Source organism: Carcharhinus amblyrhynchos, chromosome 5 (assembly GCF_965287045.1).
Source record: "Carcharhinus amblyrhynchos chromosome 5, sCarAmb.v2.hapA, whole genome shotgun sequence".
Lineage (NCBI taxonomy): Eukaryota > Metazoa > Chordata > Chondrichthyes > Carcharhiniformes > Carcharhinidae > Carcharhinus > Carcharhinus amblyrhynchos.
In genome coordinates, this window is record NC_137328.1 from 82056040 (window position 1) to 82076885 (window position 20846).

The window sequence follows — 20846 nt, forward strand, 5'->3', positions numbered from 1 at the left end:
CTATTAATCTCAGATATAAAATTTACAATTGATCTAGCATCAAGAATTTTGAGAATTCCAAACTTCTATCATATTTTGTGTGTGCAGAGGCACTTGCAAATTTTATTAAAAGGTCTGGATCCATTTTTTAATTATGCACCCAGTCCCAGATGGCTCAACCAGTAGAGATAGTTTATTTCTAACTACTCTATTTGTTCCCTGAAATTTGATCAAATCGCCCCAAAACATCTACATTCCAGGCAATGCACTCAATATTCCCTTTAATTCCTGGTGCTGTGCACAGGAGACTCATTGCACTGCTTTAAGATTGCTGTGCAGCAGCTGTGCGTGTGCCATCTTAAAGGGAACATTGCTGGTGTACGGTCTCTTTGCCTCCTGTGGGTTTCTTTTTTTCATTCATGGGTGTGGGCATCACTGGCTGGGTCAGCATTTATTGCCATCCTTAACTGCCTTCAGAAAGAAGGTGGTGGTGTGCTGCCTTCTTGAAATGGTTTTGTTCATATGGTGTAGGTATATACACAGTGCTGTTAGGGATGGAGTTCTAGGGTTTTAACCAAGCATCAGTAAAGGAATTGCGATACATCTCCAAGTCAGGATGATGAGTGACTTGGACTGTAGTGGTGTTCTCCTGTGTGGTATATCCCCAGTTGCTACATTGATATGTAGCTGTAGAGTTTAGAAAATTTTTGAAAACAATTCTAGTCTACCCTCATCAATTAACTCTTGGACTCCAGGTATTATTCTGATATATCTATGCTGCAGTCTCATAAAAGCCTTATATCCTTTCTAAGGTGTGGTGCCTAGAAGCACTGACAGTATGCCAGTAAGGTCTAACCAGGCCTTTGTATTGCTCAAGTATGACTTCTACCCCTTTGTGTTCTAGTCTTCTAGATATAAAACCCAGCATTTCATGTTGTATAACTTTTTTCATTATTTTTGTACATTTTCATGTACTTTAATCCCCAGCCATTTATAGTTTTTCATCACTTAGGAGTATTCTATTTTCTTCATTTTAGATACAGAATGAATAATCTCACATTTGCATACATTGAAATCCATTTGCCAGTTTTTGCCCATTCACTTAATCCAGCAGTATCTTTGTAATTTCATGCTTTCACCTGCAAAGATTACAATGTTGTTTATCTGTGTCACTGGAAAATTTGAATATGTGGCTTTCTATCCCATCATCTAAGTTGTTAATAAATATGGTGAATAAATATAGGTGTTTCCATGTCCTAATTTATCCACTATATCTTGGGTCAGGAGAGCTTCTAATTCCATCTACGATGATTTGAAATGTAATTTATTTTCACAAAAATATGAAGACGATGTGATTTCTTTCATTTTTCTTTTGTCAAGAAACATGAAAAGTCAGAATACCTGTAAATCAATGTCTGCCATTGTAGGTTTTCCAGACTGTAGTTGCATTTGGCTATTACAGCATTGCTCTTCAAAATTCAAGAATGATGAACCGTGGCAATTATTCATGGAAAGACCGCTATCTGGAAGATACTTGAGTGAACTTGTCCCAACCTAAACTATATTTTCAAAATATACATTTTAAAATTGATACTACATACACAATGTTAGTAGACATGATTGGCATGCAATCCAGCATAAGCAATATTACTAAACTGATTTGTAGCACATTTTTGAAAGCCGTTTGAAATAGTCTACACATCCATATCTGTCAGTTACTGAAAAAATAAATCTACTATATACTGTGACATTAACTATTCTAATCAGTCAATGCCTTTTTTAAATCTATTTCAGAAATGAATAATTTGAAGATGCTTATCATTTTAATATTAAAAATAACATTGAACTGCAAAGATAAAACTATAACAAAGACACTTAACCATTTTAAAATAATTGTCATATTTATATAGTCTACATAATCGTCATAATCGCAATGTGCAGCCTTAGGTGACTGGGATTCACCCAGCCCACCGACCCTTGGCGAAAATCCAGACAGCTCATTGAATCAGGCGTCGGATCTAAAATGGGATTCCTTTCAGGCAGCAAACACTCTGCGGAATGTGAAAAAAATCCAGCCAACATCTGCACCAATGTAAAAGTGAATTATTTTTCCTGATCTCGGGATTTTTACTCCTCAAAAGCAGGCTTTATGAATTTGTGTGCAAAGAAAAAAAATTGATTCAGCTTTCTTCAGTAAGAAAGTAAAATGTTAAACTCATGGAATGGAGAATTTATCTGGTCATAGTAATGTCAGCCAACTAGGGACATGAAAAGGTTGCAATCCAATTTTGTAAAGGCCTAAACCAATGAGCTGCATCAAGCACCCGACTGATATCTGGTTTTTATGGAATTGAAGCCCAATTTGGAGTGAGACTTGGGCTGACATTATGGGACATGCTCTACTTTGTTGCAATTTGTAGCACAAAATTAAGTTTCAGTTGTCATTTCTAAAAAGACATTTTTTAATGGTGTTGTCACCTATGATGATGTGTGCACATTTTTATGTTTAGTATATATTCTGTGTATATACAGGTAAAGCTGCGCCTGTGTGTTCCAGGGTAACAAAATGAGAAGTTGAGATTTTTTTCAGCATTAACAACAGTTGCAGTCATAACACATCACAGAAGTAAACATGCAGTATCTTGGTCTTAGATTTTCTGTAGAGTCTAAACGTTGAAAGACCACAGCTGAAAGGTAAAACCTTTTTGAATCCTGTAATGTGATTTTATGGTGGGTTTTGACCTACAAGTAGAGGAAGTTTAAAATTTGCATTTGGGGATAAGTGTTGAAATTAGTACATGGCTATTGCATTTCAAAGAAGTTTTGTAGGCAACAAAGATCATTTGCATCATTTATGAGATTTGTAAGTAAACAGGGGCAGGTGTTTTGAAATTTGATTGACTCAAACAAAGTGGTAAAATGGGAACATGAAAGGTTTTAATATTTTTGGATTCTGAGTTTACAAAGGTGTTAGAAGACAATGATAAAATAAGATGAAAAGGGTATTTATGACAACAGAACTTAAGCTCCAGTGAGTTGCTCTGAGGGAAGTCCCACTGAAAGCCATTTCCTGTGTGTTTGGAGGGTGCTAGAAAAGCTGTGAAAGTATTTTAACTGAAGAAAAGCAACTTATATTTTGTGCCATGAAAATATTTGTCCTGAGAAACAGTTGGTTTGAGTCTCACTTCGGTAAACCACAGCAGTGAGGATTTATTCTGGGAAGTCGCTAAAAAAACTTTTGTTTACAAAAAAGCAATTTTGTGCATTGGGTAATATTTCGTGGATTTTTTGGTTAACAGAATCTGTTGCTAAAGAGAGCATTTTATTGTGTGTCTCTGATAAAGCACTGTGGGGGTTATTTCTTTCTCACTGTTCATCTTTTATCTTGCATGTTTAAGTCTTGTTTTTTCATAAATATTTTAATCCTTCAACTTTTAAAAGTTATCATTTAGAGTCCTGTATTTTTGGATTCCGTAGTTCTTCCTCATTTCTACGATACAGAAAAAAAGATTGCAAAAGAGACGGATTTCAATCTGGGATCTGGTTTGTTCAGTATTAACAACATGCAGCATAATAGCCTTTGAGAGGGCTTCTGATCAACTATTCTCATCCAACATTCAAGCCAAGATAATAATAACTAGTTACTTATGATTGTTGATTCCCATGAAAGATGTATTGCTTTCTGCAATTGAAAACTACTTAGTAGGAGAAGTAGCAGTTCAAGAATTTAAGACGATTATTAATAGTGTGCATCTCCTCATCTTAATTAAGAGAAGTGGATTTAGTTGTTGCTGTGAATTTTTTTTTATTCAAATTCAAAAATTTCTTTTCTCCTTTCATTATCTGGAGGGAAAAGATTAAAATGCAACAGCCAAGGAACAAATTAGTCTTGAGTAAAAAGTTAAACACAGTTAATTAAAAGGCAGAACTGCAACTGGATAAGGATAAGCATATTAATAGCATAAAATATGCTAACTCCCTGATGTGTTTATTAAGTAAGTAACCAATCCATACCAATAAGGAAGGTCAGACTTTCAATTCCTAGTAGTTAAGGCAGCTGCTTTCATGTTTCTGTTATGAGCTTTCTTTTCAAGCAATCATAAAGATTGATAACCACAGAATCGTAAAATTCCTACAGTGCAGGAGACCATTCACCCCATTGAGTCTGCATCAACTCTCCAACAGAGCATCGTATCCAGGCCCTACACCTGCAACCCCACAAATTTACCCCACTAATCCCCTTAACGTACATGAATGTTGTGAATATTTCATGATAGCTACCATCTTACACCATTCGCTTTCCTGCCTCCCAAAATAAAAGCGCAAAAATACTTGCTACAAGAGCAAGTTACAGGCTATAAATCTTGCAGTGAGTAACTCACCTCCTGATTTCCCAAAGCCTATCCACGATCTACAAGGCACAGGTCGGAAATGTGATGGAATATTCTCCATTTGCCTGAATGAGTACAACTCCAATAACGCTTAAGAAACTTGATACCATCCAGAACAAAGTAGCCCACTTGATTGGCATCTCATCCTCAAACATTCACTCTCTCTACCACCAATGCACAGTGGCAGCTGTACGCACCATCTACAAAATGCTCTGCAGGAACTCACCAGGGTCTCACAGCACCTTCCAATCTCGCAACCGCTATCGCCTACAAGGACAAAGTAGCAGACACAAGGGAAGACCACCACCTAGAAGTTCCCCTCCAGCCACTCACCATCCTGACTTGGAAATACATTGCCATTCATTTACTGTTGCTGGGTCAAAATTCTGGAAACTCTCCCTGACAGCACTGTGGGTGTACCTACACTACGTGGACTGCAGCAGTTCAAGAAGGCAGCACACTATCGTCTTTCCAAGGGCAATTAGATATGAGCAATAAATGCTGGCCTAAATGAATAAAAAAAATCACATTTGCATTTCTTTGTATCTCATGAATATTAATTAAAAGACCCATTCACCAGAATTACATTCCCCCTTTAAATTAAAATCTGCTAGTGGGCAATTTATAACTGTACACAAGTGGCACAGACCTGGAAAGCTTCATATGTAGAAACCCACAGAAAATAGGAGCAGAAGTAGGCCATTTGAGCTGCTGCATCATTCATTATTATGGCTGATCAAATTCAATACCCTGATCCCACCTTCCCCTGCATATCCCTTGATCCTTTTAGCCCCAAGAGCTGTATCTAATTTATTTTTGAAATCACACACTGTTTTGGCCTCAACTACTTTCTGTTGAGTAAATTCCACAGATCTCCACTCTCTGGGTGAAGAAATTTCTCCACACCTCAATCCTTAGATTAACCCCTTATCCTCAAACTACGATCCCTAGTTCTGGACTCCACCACCATTGGGAACATTCTTTCTGAATGTACCCTGTCTAATACTGTCAGAATTTTATAAATTTCTATGAGATCCCCTCTCACTCTTCTAAACTCCAATGAATATGATTCTAACCAACTTAGTCTCTCCTCATACGACAGTCCAGCTATCCCAGGAATCAGCCTAGTAAACCTTTGCTGCATTCCCTCTACAGCAACAGCATTCTTCCTCAGTTAAAGGGCTTCCTCATCCACAACTTGAGTTCAGAAGGCACTACTTTTTTGTCTCCCTTTAATATCATAACCACAAAATATCAGGTGCCTGCAGCACAAGCTGTGCCAAGACTGGGCATGGGAGCCACAAGCAATGGGGACAGTAAGACTGAGGTAGAACTGGGAGGCAGCGAAGAAAGAGTTGAAGAATGAAAGACAGTCTAAGGGCAAAAGTTGAAGAACTGCTCGGGAAAGGCCACAGACTGTCCAGGGGCTGAAGCCATGCTGTTGGGGGAATATTTCAGAGCTTATCCTCAGGCTGTAAGGGCCATGCTAGTGGGATCTGCATGGCATGCATGGTCTTATCATGGTCTTCAGTGAGGGAAGGTCTCTCTAGGCAGTGATGGTCATGCACAGTATAGTGTATAAGTATGGTTAGCCAGCTAAGGCATTTGGTCCTGGGGGTTCAATTCATGGTATTGGTAGAAAGAGGGCACAGTAATGTTCAGGAGAGGTATCTGTATCTCACAGCTGAAAAGACATGGAGTTTTCAAGATGTGGGTCTCAAAAATTAGATTTTCATATGGCCTCAAGAATGGAGGGAAAAGGTCAACAAACAGTTTGAGGACATCAACACTGAAGCATTTGGGGGAGGACAGGAATATTGTTTTTTTAAAACTTTATTAGTGTCACAGTAGGCTTACATTAACACTGCGATGAAGTTACTATGAAAATCCCCTAGATGCTACACTCTGGTGCCTGTTATGTACAATAACGGGGTCAATAGTAATGTGGTAGACTGGATAATTAAAGTTTATTTATTAGTCACAAGTAAGGCTTACATTAACACTACAATGAAGTTACTGTGACATTCCCCCAGTCGCCACATTCCAGCACCTGTTCGGGTCAGTGCACCTAACCAGCATGTCTTTCAGAATATGGGAGGAAACCCGGAGAAAACTCATGCAAACACAGGGAGAACATGCAAACTCCACACAAAGTGACCCAAGCCAAGAATCGAACCTGCTCCCTGGCATTGTGAAGCAGCAGTGCTAACCACTGTGCTACCATGCCATCTGTAATTTTTCAGTTACAGGAGGTATGGGAGTTAGGAGATGTCGTCTATGGAGGGGGCGGAAGGAACTTGGTGGGTGATGGGAGTGATGAATGGCAGTTATAAAAATAAGCCTGAAAAAATTTATAGGAGAGTGGTCGCAAGGTCTGTGGGAGCACTTGAACACAACAATTTTGGGCCTTTTGGAGGGACATCCTATTAATTTCCTGCTCAAATCATGGACAGCATGGGTCAGTGAGTGGACTCAAGGGTCTAATGCATAATGAACAAGCTTTACTCCTTTACAAATGGTGTGCATTACAAATGATGAGTGCACAGAGAGGGATGCTCAGCCACCTACCAACTTCCACAACATCAGCCTACAAGAGGTGGCCTGAAGGTGCAATGTACATATCGAGAGGAGCTCATGGACTTGAGATTAGATTGCTCCTTTGGAGATGGAGGGACACCGTTCAAGGGGAACTATTAGTGATGGTTCAATTGTATCCATTCACATATGCACGAATGGTGAAATCAAGCTGTAGGCAACACTACCTTGAGGAAAAGGGTTTGCCACAAGTGCAGCTTCAGGGAAACCACTGTGTTGCAGAGCAAGAGCCAACAGGCCCCAGAAAATCCCAGTTACTCTCAAGGAGTGCAAACTCTAAGATACTTGGTGCAACCATGGTCAACAGAAGCTGCAGCTCATACGTAGAAATAAGAAGACACTGCACCTTTACTTGACTTGGGATGTGGTAGCCCCTTCTCAGTGAGGAGCACATGCTTTAAGAACTTAAGGGCACCTAGGCTGGTTACTTTAAAGGTAAATGCCACTTTTTTTTCTTTTGCCAGCAGATCCCTTCAAGGCTCCGCCAAGAACTTTCAGAATCTCACAAATGCATAGGCCATTGATGCCCTTTTCAATAAAGCTGAGAATTATCTGCAATTCTACATGGATGGCAAAAACCACACTATCTGAACCATGGGATTTGCTGTGATCTCAGACTTCCTGCAAGTATGGGCACCATCGACAGCATATACATGGCCTGGAGAACTCCCTGGCAGCACGTGAGATTCATTAATAGAAAAGTATTCCATTCTCTGAACACACAGCTAATTTATGATCGGGGGGGGGGTGCGGTGCGCGCGCGCAGTGGTATTGTTACTGGGTTAGAAACCCAGAGGTATAGGGCAATGCTCTGGGGACTAAGCTTGAATCCCACCATGACAGATGGTTAAATTTGAATTAACAAAGAGGCTTTACTGAACCATGATGGATATGTATTTTTCTCTTCTGCACTATTGATTCCCTGATCAACACAATGTTTGGCCTACAGTGAGTGAATGACTGTCTGGGTGACATCTAAATTGGCACAAAGACTTTTGATCCCATGAGGTAATGGCGAGGTGAGCAAATTTGACAATGGCTTATACCTCATTCCCTGCTTCCGCTATTCCACCACTGACAACTCCTTTATTCACCATCTACTAACATTGTAAAAGCATGATCACTACAAGGACAGCAGATCACAGAAAATTTCAATACCAGTCCTTTAGCATGTGCAATAAACGTGGCTTTTTCAGCATCACCCAAATCCAGAGAACAACATCTAAAAATTGTCAAGTCATATGCCTCACCCTTTGTAATTTCTTCTCCATCTTTCAAAAGCCTCCTAAAAATCCTGTGTGCAACAATTATTTTATTCCACATACCCTTCTCTCTCTTCAGTGTTCACATTTTGTTCACTGCCTTGTAAGTACCCTGAAACCACTCTTGGGAATGATAGCAATTTTGAAACATAAGTTTTCACTTTCTATTTTGTACTTAATTCTCAACGAAACAGATAATTACTTTTATATGTTATCAGTAATTCACAGAAGTTATGTTATATTCATCAAGAAATTCTACAGCTGCACACAAATGTAATAAAGCATTTCCATATATTTGCATCATGGAACGTGTCATCGATTTTGATCAGTTAATTTAAAGAAAAGCTTCCTGTGAGTTATATATTTTCATGGTATTTTTATATATCCGCAACATAACTTGTTGAAATTATATATATATATATAGTCTCAAACCAAGCATTTTAATTGGTGAGCAGTCCAATATTGTATAAAGGCCTGACCTTCGAAGGAAATAACAAGACATGCAAGGTCTGGTGCTGCAAACTGGAGCTTCAGAGGACAAGGAAGATGTTGAGGGCTGATGTTGGCATATTAAATAAAAGAGATTTAAATCAAGCTGTAAACTGTATTTTGGCATAGTATGAGGCAGCACTGAGTGCACAACACAAAGTTGTCTGGGTTCCAGGTTTTTCTGCATGATTTGGGAAGAGGCATCTACATGGTCAGCTACATTTCTACATCCATAGAGAACAAGTCTCCACAACAAAAGTTCATAATGCAACTATACTTTCAAAATGTGTTCAAAACACAATAGAATAAAATCTAAGTTATATTTTTAATTCTGGCCAGTAAAAAAACTTAAACATTCTACAGACACAAAAAGAATGAACACTTAGCTCCTTCTATAAGGAACAGCATAACTTTGTTGTTGCCTCAATGCTGTACAATTTTCTGATTCAATGATGCTTTGTTTATTCCACTAAATACAGCAGTTATCTGTTTTAAAATTAAGGAGAACTCTTGTATTGTTTTTCAATGAAGTATCATGGGATCTTCTATAACTAAATTTAGGTGATGCCTGTAAATAATTGCTGGTTATTACTTAGTTTAAACGTGCACTGGTAGTCTCTTTCTTGAGATTTATTGACATTCAAAATAAAAATGGATTGTTACTGTTTTTCTCTGCATTTTCAATGTTAAAATACAGAAAAACCAAATGGGTTTTTGAATCAGCAATGAAAACTGACTTTAAAGACCCTTACATGTTAATACTGTGGGACATTAACAATTGAAAATAATTACAAATGTTGCATTCCATACAAATTATATATTATCTGCGCAAATGACACATCAAATTAGTGACGTCTAGGGCTTAATTCAGCAGGAATGTTGCAAACTGAGTTGCATGCCTCCCCTGCAGCTCGGCCAATTTTGTCATTTGGACCTCATTTGTATACTTCCTATGTACTTCCTGATCCAAACAGCCAGGAAAATGGCTGAAAGCTGCTGTTAGATCATTGAATTCAGGTGGCAGTAAGCCACCACTGAAGATTCAAGGGAACATTTCTCAAAATAAATGAAGTGAATCAGTGGAGCTCAGCAAGGGAACTTCACTCTGGACAAAAGGGAAGACCAAAAGTTTTGTAGTAGGGCCCAGAGGAATCAAATTAAAATTTTAAACTTCACTGTTATGACGGCCACGTGGGAGCATTATTCAATTGCCCCAATCAATCAAATGATGCTCCCTTGTGAATACGAGTTCCCCCTATTGTGAATGTAAGTTCACCCACTAGAGAAGGAGCAGTGGGGGTTTTAAAATCAGCTGGCTCCACTCAGGCTGGTAGTCAATAGACTTGAGATGGATCTGCACTCTGTAACCATTGTCTAGCATTCAGGTATCACTGTAACTAAAAGGGTGATTGGTGATGGAAGACTGGCCTTGATAAGAGTTGGTTTGATTGCTGTGCCTGACAGGTTTGGTTCGATGAGGAAACACTTCACTGTTGCCCTACTTCAGCTAAAATAGCAGATACTGGATCTGACGACATAATTTGGAGCCCATCTGCATTTTTAAGGAGGACCCAATGGCTTGGGGCTAATCTAAAATTGCAATCTGTCAGGTTGGCAGGAAAGATGTGAGAAAGTCACCTGTTCCATTTTTAACTGTCTCTCATCTGGCAGCCTTACATATGTTTGGGTGAGAGCCCAGACATCCATTACTCTTGTTGACACAAGTGAGCACCAGAGAACAAATCTCCTGATTGACAGCTCTGGCTTTCTGATCTCTGCAGTCAATTCCACTGTTTGTTTTACATAAAATACTTTAAAGGATCTGGATGATTGACACTTTTATTGCTTTGTAGTGAAGTTATGTTTTTAATATCATGGAAAAGGGTGAATGAAAAGCCTTTCTTAAGTACATTCTAGCATCACTATATGGTTCATTGACCTACTATACATTTATATAATCAATGAATGTGGAAGTGCCATAGATTGGCATATGGGCAAGAAGAGCCATAGGGGATGGGTGGAGTGCCATAACTTGGCACTGGGGAAGTATGAAGAGGTCCTTTACAATTCACTTTCTAAAAGTGTCCCATCATTTATGCTAGGGTTCACAACAAGTTTCAGGTGCTATAAAAACCTAGCCTGATTCCATGAGTATTGCAGAGAAGCAGGACACACCTATTTCCACAATGGAGCCAGCCACGTCAGGAACCCTGGGTGCGAGATTGACAGGAACCAGCCCACAATCTCACACCTTTTAAAAAGTTGAAAATTGGACAGTCCTGGAATGGGGTCAGAAATCCAAATTGGGACCAACCTGTCGTTTTTAAAGGGCTCTCAAGTCAGCTCAGCTGAAAATCCAGCCCTTGGTCATTTTTTGTCTGGAAATATGTTAAGGAATACTCTTTGGAATGTATTTGGAAAGCTGTAAAATATTTCAATTGACTCGTAACAAGAATACCAACAGACCAAACCAGATTGTTGCCAATATGCAAGACGACTAAACAAAAAGCTCACAGCCTTTACACTTCATTATTCATTCTTGAAAGCAGTTTCAAGGATTATTTTGCATATTTCCTGCTGTGCACCTTGTGCAATGAAAATTTGGAAAGACAAGTTTATAGTAAACTACCAATTTAAAATCAAACACAATCCTTCACTGTGGGGGAAAAAAGGCTCACTGGGCTGCTTTTGAAGAGATGAGATCATAAAAAATAATCTGCTTAATTTCCACAAATTCATAATGTGGCTGTACCAATATAGTATTTTATAATGTTTAAGCAAATTTTGATCAACAACTTTCTCAGATATGTGCAACATTAATGTGAAAATGCAAGCGTGCATCTTTTTTCTTCCCACTTTTAAGAGTCGAAGGACAGACCATTAGAGAAATGGAAGTTTCCAAAACAACTTCAGATTTTCAAAACTCATGCTGAGTAGTCAAATGGGACCAAAACGATGTATTCATTCCACTCCCACTTTCTATGCTTTGCTACAATGTTTATATTTTAATATTGCTAGTTACAAACAGCCTGTGGATACAAAGTTTGATTCAAACTTCACCAGTTCTGTTCCAGTGATCTCCAAAATAAGGCACACCATTCTAGCTACTGTTATTCGCTTTATACAAAGCTAACAAATATGCCCCCAAAGTCAGAGTAGCATACTGAAAATCACCATTAACTAGGGAAGTAAAGAGAGTTGAATAGTGGGGATAAGGAATCACATTTGGGAAGATGTGGCAAACCAAAGAGTAGAGGCCAGGCAAGTGAGAAAAGGTATTAAATCGGGGAAATGATAAACGGATAATGGCAAGAGGGAACAGAAAGTATAAATCTAAGACTAAATCTGCAGATAATGCTATATGCTACAAAATAATAAAGATTCAGTATTGAAGCATTCAAAACAAAATGGATGAACTGATAGTGTAAATAGCAATGAATAAGTACAATTTTACAGCGAGTACAGAGACATGGCTACAGGATGAAAGAGATCGGAACCTGAATTTTTAAGAGTTTGTGATATTTAGAAAGGACAAGAAGTTAGGTAAAGATGGAGGGGTGGCTCTGTTAATTAATGATGATAATAGTACGTTAGTGAGGGATGACTCAAGTTCATGATATTGTGATGTAGGAGCATCTTGGGTAGAGATAAGAAATTATAAAATCTTGGGAGATTTTAATCTACACAAAGATTGGAAAAAATCAAATGGGCAAAGACATGGTAGATGAGGAGTTCATTGAATGTTTGAGAAAGTTTCTTAGGACAGCATATTCTGGAGCCAGCTGAAGTGAAGATTATACCAAATCTAGTACTGTGCAATGAGTTTTGATTAATTGATAACTTCATAGTGAAGGCACCATTAGGTAGCAGAGATCATAATATGATTGATTTTACATTCAGTTTAAGGGAGACAAAAGAGTGCATCCAAAACTAGTATTTTAAACTAAAATAAGAGTAGAGTAATTATGAGGGCATGAAGATGGAGCTGTCTAAAGTACACTGACAAATGTGTATAAAGGATAGATCAATAGGAGGTTTAATGGCAGACATTTAAAGGAATACCTCAGAATACACACATTTGGAATTGATACATTCTAAGGGGAGTGCTCAACATGATGTTAACAAGTTAAACACAGCATTACACTTAAGGACAGTATGAAGCTATTTATACAAAGATGGGCAGGTCAGAAGATTGGAAAAATATAAAGAACAGCAAAGAATGACAAAAAGATTGATAAGCTGAAAAAAGCAAGAGTACAAGAGAAAGCTAACTAATTATAGAGTTTCTGTAGATACTTAAATAAGAAACAAGTTAACAAGGTGGTCCTATAAAAAATGTATCTGGGGAATTGATAATGGAATTTAAGGCTATCGTGCAAATTTAGAGACCCAACTCATTCAATATAATTTTTGACATACCATATTTACAATTGGGTGGCAACTGGATTGTGCTCATCCTCTTCAGTCTCTTTCGTTGTCTCTCTCATTCTCTTTGTCTCATCAAATTCTTCTACTCACTCCAAGTATTTCAGAGTCAGAGGTTTACAGCCCCTTTGGCCCAACTTGTCTATGCCGCCTTTTGTTTTAAACCCCTAAGCTAATCCCAATTGCCCACATTTGGCCCATATCCCTCTATACACATCTTACCCATGTGACTATATAAATGCTTTTCAAAAAAACAAAATTGTATCTGCCTCTACTACTACTTCTGGCAACTTGTTCCAGACACTCACCACCCTCTGAAAAATTACCCCTCTGGACACTCCTGTATCTCTCCCTTCTCATCTTAAACCTATGCCCTCTAGTTTTAGACACCTCTATCTTTGGGAAAATATATTGACTATCTAGCTGATCTGTGCCCCTCATTATTTTATAAACCGCTATAAAATCACCCTTCAGCCTCCTTCACTCCAGAGAAAAAGTCCCAGTCTATCCAGCCTCTCCTTATAACTCAAATCATCAAGTCCCGGTAGCATCCTAGTAAATCTTTTCGGCACTCTTTCTAGCTTAATAATATCCTTTCTATAATAGTGACCAGAACTGCACACAATATTCCAAGTGTGGCCTTACCAATGTCTTGTGTAACTTCAACAAGACATCCCAACTCCTGTATTCAATGTGCTGATCAATGAAACAAAGCATGCCGAATGCCTTCTTCACCACCCTACCCACCTGTGATTTCACTTTCAAGGAGCTATGAACAATCACCGCTAGATCTCAATCCACCTGTAACTCTCCCCAGTGCTCTACCATTAACTGAGTAAGTCCTGCCCTGGATCATTCTACTAAAATGCATCACCTCACATTTACCTTTTTTCAACCCTCTTACATTCCTTCTTTCTCTTTTATAGTTCTTTCTGTTCATAAACTGCATCTCCACTCTACGTAGCAGAATCCGGAATTATCTGTTGTGGAGCCTACAGAATGTTGACGGTTGAAGCGGTGTCACTTCCCAGTTGCTTCTTTGCAAGGTTTACTGGTTTATTGTTTAACAGAAGAACATGTATAGCAGGACTAATGCTGAACATCATAGTTAAAAATTAAAATACATTAAAATCAAATCAAAATTAAAATGAAAATATATTGCCACACCAGATCAAAAGGGGAAGAACGCTTTGTTTGAAATAAATCATTTGCATTTATATGGAGCCTTTTATGTCGTCATGATATCCTAACACAAACTTGCATTTACACAGAGTGCCTGGATCACCATAAAATATCCTAAGGCACTTCACTAGACCATTATTGATGCAGAATAGGTTTTCTGGAGGGTCTTAGGAGGAAAGTGAGAAAAGTGGTCAGATTTAGGCAGTGTCTCAGAACCTTGGCAGTGAAGGTATGTTCGAACAATTAAAATCAAGGAGATATAAGAGGCCAGAATTAGAGGAGAGTAGATATCTCAGAAGGTTAATGAGGTGAGGGAATTTACTGAAATGTGTCAGTAAAGGCACTCAAGGGATTTGAAAACAAGGTTGAGAATTTTAAAAGAGGCGTTGCTTAACCAGGAGACAAATAGGACAGCAAGCACAGGATGATAAATGAATTTGATTTGATTTATTATTGTCACATGTATTAGTATACCGTGAAAACTATTGTTTCTTGTGTGCTATACAGACAAAGCATACCGTTCATACAGAAGGAAACAAGAGTCCAGAATGTAGTGTTACAGTCATAGCTAGGGTATAGAGAAAGATCAATTTAATGCAAGGTAGGTCCATTCAAAAGTCAGATGGCAGCAGGGAAGAAGCTGATCTTGAATCGGAGGCTTGATGAGAGTTCAGAATATAAGCAACAGTGTTGTATGAGCTTAAATTTGTGGAGTATGAAAGATAGGAGACTGGTCAGGAATATGTTAGAACAGAGGCCAGTCCAGAAATAACAAAGGCATGGATAAGTGTTTCAGCAGCAGATGAGCAGAACCAGGGATGGGGTCAAGTGCTGTTACAAAAGTGGAAATAGGAATTAAAATGATGGAGTGGATCTGTGGTTAGAAACTCATTTGCAGTCAAGCATAACATCCAGGTTACAAACAATTTAGTTCAGACTTAAAACAGTTGACAGGGAGAGGGATGATGCTCATGGCAAAGGAACAGAATTTTTGGCAGCAAGTGAAGATGATAGATTTGATCCCATTATCAGTTAAAGGGGCATCTGAGGTCAAGAAAGGTGCAGTTTACATGTGGAAACTTGTGTTTTTGGATGACGTCACCAGCAGGGAGCACAGAGATGAGAATTAAAAGGGCAACAAAGACGGGCCCCTGAAGGGGTCACTCACCTTAAGGGAGCAACATTCTGAAAGCTTGTGCTACCAAGTAAATCTGTTGGACTTTAACTTGGTGTTGAGACATTTTACTGTGCCCTGAAGGACAGAGGTATACAATTGTAGGAACAGGAAGATAAGCCATTGCAAGCGACTTTCTGACTAGGATTAGATAGATAAGTAAGGAAACAGACAAGTGAAGTCCTGCCCAATTAGACAATGGAGGAGAAGCCATGGGGAAGGATAGTCTACCATAGTCACAATTGCATGAGAATGGTACTTGCGACTTTGATAATAGCCATCTTGGTTTTGTGCAAGGTAGAAATCTGCTTGGAGGGATTTGAAAATGGGATTCCAGAAAAGATGGGCATGGAGTTGGGAGATACCAGGCTTCTATTCTCACGGTACTTCACAGCCAATTAATTATTCTGGAAATGTTGCCTCTATTGTGATGTAGGAAAATGTAAAATCCTGTTCATGTGTAAGTTTATTTTGCTGTACAGCGAAGGCAGCAATATTGCAGCAAGCCTTCAGTATTGTGGTAAAGCAAAAGTTACATGCTTAAGTCTCTGAAATGGGGCTTAGCCCATGACTTTGGCTCAGAACTGAGTTCTACCACTGAAGTAAAATTTGACACCTGTTACTCTACATCTCCCATTGAAATTGGGAATACCAATAACTGTAAAATAATGCATTCATGAAATGCACTTCATTCTCAGAACAGTAACACAAAGGTTGGAAAATGTCACTTGGTTTCCACTGTAACTGGAGGCACAAGATTCTCTAGGTAGAACCTTGTTAAAATTTCTAATATTCTTATTGTTATGACATTTATTAGAACACAAGGCACAATGTTTGTTCTGGTTTCTTCAGAGGAAGCTCCAGCATTGTATAAATATCTCCCCCTTCTGCCACAAAGCATTTACTACAGCAAAGTATTCAGCATTATTACCCTCAAGAAAATCTCAAAACATAACGATTTAAATTTTTATTCAAGGGATGAAAATTGGGCATGATTTCACACAACTTACAATTTTAAATCAATAGATTGACAGTCATCTTTCAAATGAGACATTAAACTAGGATCCTGTCTGCTCTCCTAGATGGACATAAACAATCCAAGGGCATAGTTGTGAAGGACAGATGAGTTCTCCCTGGTATCCTCGCTAACATCTATCCAATTTTTCATTTGTGTTTGAGATGTGGGAATCACTGACTAGGCCAGAATCTATTGCCCATCCTTAATTGCCATTGAAAGTGCGATGGTGAGTTGCCTTCTTGAACTGTTACAGTCCATGTGACATAGGTACATCCATAGCAGTGTTAAGGACAGAGTTCCAGGTGTTTGACCCAATGACACCTAAGGAATGGCAATATATTTCTAAGCCGGAATGGTGAATGGTTTGAAGGGCAACTTCCAGGTGGTGGCATTCCCATGCATCTGCTGCCCTCGTTCTTCTAGACAGCAGATGTCATGAGTTTGCAAGGTGCTAACTTAGGTATAAACTGCTGCAACCGTGATATTTATGGATGGGGTGCCAAATGAACTGTTTTGTCCTGGATGATGTAAAGCTCTTCTGAGCGTTGTTGAAATTCCACTCATCCAGGCAATCAGAGTATTCCATCACACTCCTGACTTGTGTCTTGTTGGATGGTGGTCAGCCTTTGGAGAGTCAGGAGATGAGTTACTCGTTGCAGAATTCCTAGCCTCTATTCACAATATTTATATGCTTACTTCAGTTTAGTTTCTAGTCAATTGTAACCTCCAGGGTGTTGATTATGGGGGATTCAGCTATGATAATACCATTGAATGTCAAGGAGCGACGGTTAGATTCTCTCTTGTTGAAGTTGGTCATTGTCTGGCACTTACAATAGCGTGAATGTTACCTGCCATCTGTCAGCCCAAGCCTGGATGTTATCCATGACTGCTATATTTGGACATGGGCTGCTTAATTATCTGAGTTGTAAATGGTGCTGAATACTGTGCAATTATCAACAAGCATCTCCACTTCTCCTTATGGTGGAGGGAAGTTCATTGATGAAGCAGCTGAAGATCACAGGACTTAGAACACCATCCTGAGGAACTCCTACATTGATATCCTGGAACTGAGATGATTGAGCTCCAACAACCAGAACCATTGTCCTTTATGCAAGGTATGACTCTAACCAGCAGAAAGTCTTCCCACGATTCCCACTGACTCTCGTTTTGCTAGGGCTTCTTGATATCACCCCCGTCAAATGTTGCCTTGATATCAGGAGCAGTCACTCCCACCTACCCTGGAATTCAGCTCTTATCCAAATTTGAACCAAGGCTGTAATGAGATCAGGAACTGAGTTACCCTGTTGGAACCCAAACTGAGCATCAATAAGCACATTATTGCTCAGCAAGTGCACTTGATAGCACTACTGATTACCCCTTCCATCACTTTACAGATGATTGATAGTTGACTGACAGGGCAGTATTGGCCAGGTTGGATTTGTCCTGTTTATCTGTATGCAGGACATAACCTGGGCAATTTCCCACATTACTGGGTAGATGCCAGTGTAGTGTAACAGCTTAGCTAGGGCCACAGCAAGTTTTGCAGCATAATTCTTCAGTACTATTGCCAGATTATTTGTCAGGGCCCATAGCCTTTACATATCTAGTGCCTTCAGCAGTTTCTTCACGTAGAGCAAGTCAAATTGCTAAGGACTGCATGCCTCGTCCGTATAGCGTGCAAGAAACAATACTTTTCGCTCTAAACTTTACTTGTAAACTTAAGAGTTTTAATCTCTAAACTTTACTTATACTAGAATGGACAAATGTTAATGATTTGCGTCCAGATAAGCAGCTATCATGCAAATATAGCAATTTCATGCCATGGATTTTAAATGAGTCTAGTCAAAATATCATTCTCATGTAGATACTGAAATAGTAAGACAAATGAGACAGCAATTTCCCAACTTTATTACATATGTGCAGTCACCTAAAGTTGCTGTCCAACTTACACTTCAATAACAGTGAAGATGTTGGCCTCAGCACTATTCTGTAACAAAAAATGGCCTTATTGTTTTTCCAAGTAAAGACCATTCCCTCACATGCAACCCCATCCAAAGATACCTCTTTGATCTCAACTTATGGAATTATCTTGGGTTTGACTACCAAACTAATTTGCTTGAAACTATTATTATTTTTACTATTGACTAGAACATAGATGGTACCATACCATAACCGCTATAGTTTTCCCTGGACTTCTCTTTCTCTTGTATTCCTGACCTTGACTTTCTGAAACAATCAGCGGTGGTAATGCCTGGTGCTGTAGACAAATCTGGGACCCAACAAACTAGCTCTTCTGTCACATTCTCATGCAACAGCTGGTGCTGATTTGCTTGCCTTCACCCACTCCAGAAAAGGGGTGGCTCCTAACACATCAATAACCAATTACTCCCTACCTCCAGGTGACTCATGTAAGGCCTCCAATAAGTTTGAATAGCAGAGCGCACACGTTCTTTAGGCAAAGTCTTCAGAATATTTGTGGGAAATACTAGATGGAATGTTGGTGAAGTCTTGGCAAAGTACCCCAAAAAGTCTCCCAATCTGGGTCACAAAAATCCTCTTCAACCACAGTCTAGTCAGAAGAACTCCAGCAGCAAATGAACAGTAAAAGCTGTGCTCAGCACTGACTTCCTTACTCCTGTTCAACTGGTCACAATTAGGAAAAATTATTAACTGCATCACTAAACAGCAAAGTGATGTGCAGGTTCTCTAGTGAACATTTTCAACCAAGTTAATTGTCAATCAGAGCTAGTCTTTTTGACAAAACAATTAAAACTAAATCAAGTTAACAGAGGAATAAACAAAAAGGAAGGTCCGCCCAAAACAAAAGGCAAAGAAGAAAGGAAACTTAAAACATTAAACCAAATATGATTAAAGAGATTGATAATGCACTCCAACCCTTGCTCACAGGTTCGGAAGGCATCAACAGTGCCCTCTGACATCGCATGCTCCCTTTCCAAGGATACCCAGCCATGAATGTAGGCGTGATAGAGGGGCAGACAGTCAGGGCAGACAATCCCCTCGGTCACCCGCTGCTTGGACCTGTTAATAGTACGTTTTGCCAGGCCCAGGTCTTAGTCTTGGTGACTGAACTGGATCAAGTGTTAGATCGAGTCCAAGATCAGGTGCAATGCCTTTTGTTGTATGTCTCTTTTGTGGGTCCATTAATTGGATTCAGTTTGAACCTGAATTGATTTTTGGAGCAAGCAAGGAGATGCTTGCCCTGTCCACTGTGAATAGGCATTGTAACTAAAAAAGGTAAACCACAAACCTAGAGCAATGCTCTGGAGCACCTGGCTTGAATCTCACCATGGTAGATGGTAAATCATCCTGTGGCAGGCATAGATGACCCTGAAAAAGTCTGGGTTCATCTTGTGGCCTAGTGGTATACGTCACTGAAGTAGTAAACCACAAATCTGGAACAATGCTCTGGTGTTCCAGGTTCAAATATTACCACTGTCAATGGTTAAATCTGAATCCTAAACTAAATCTTATCAATCCTTGGCCAGTTTTTCCTAATTTGCGCTTTAACACCTTGACTCAGATGACATTTTGTGCAAAAGACAGGATAAACTAACACTCCAATTCAAGACTTGATCATGGCTACTTGATCATTAGGCTACTTTTAATGCCTAATGTCTCCAGGGAAAATCAGACAGTCTTGTGTTTTAAACAGATCTGTAATTACTCCCATTGTGTTAATACAAATCACATTCTTAACAATGAGCTAGATATTACGCTGAAAGATTGAATTTGTGTGGCAAGCACTACTCATGTATACTAATGATCTGCATCTTTCCTCATCAACACTTGGGCTTTGCATCCACTCAATTAGGTTGCACTCTTAAGTCACTTTATGAATTTCCGTAGTTCTGTTTTTAAACACGCACTTACAATTTTTCATTCTTAGTGATGCAGAGATGTCATAACTCACTATACAGGGCAGTATGTGTTGACTGAGCTCTTTAATCAAGCATTTGGTCATGTGTCCCTTACATGACTATATCAGTGTTTTGTCTGATAACCCTCCCGTGAAGTGCCTTCCAAATTTTACTATATTAAATGGATTATATAAATATGAATTGTTGTTTTTAAGAGATAGTACAATTTTATGGTCCAAATGTTGGTATTATAATGATGTAAAACTCAGTATTCACCATTTTTATTCTGCAAAGCTGACAGCAATTTCTAGTATCCACACATGTGCAGTAAAATGCAAAAATTCAAAACCTGTTGTCACAGAAGGAAATCACTTAGAAATCTGATTTGAAATAAATTTCAACTGTCTATGCAAATAGTCTTAAGTGCTGTTGAATGAGGTAAAACTAGGCTTT

General features: G+C 38.9%; 1 protein-coding gene across 1 annotated transcript in view; it reads right to left on the reverse strand.

Annotated features, from left to right (window-relative positions):
* LOC145343138 (uncharacterized) overlaps window positions 1-20846 on the reverse strand; it is a 193809-nt gene that overhangs the window by 172092 nt on the left and 871 nt on the right. The window contains exon 2 of the mRNA XM_080189082.1: window positions 1381-1538. Coding sequence (XP_080045208.1) covers window positions 1381-1488 — 108 coding nt within the window. The 5' untranslated portion in view covers window positions 1489-1538. The remainder of the gene's footprint in view (window positions 1-1380; window positions 1539-20846) is intronic.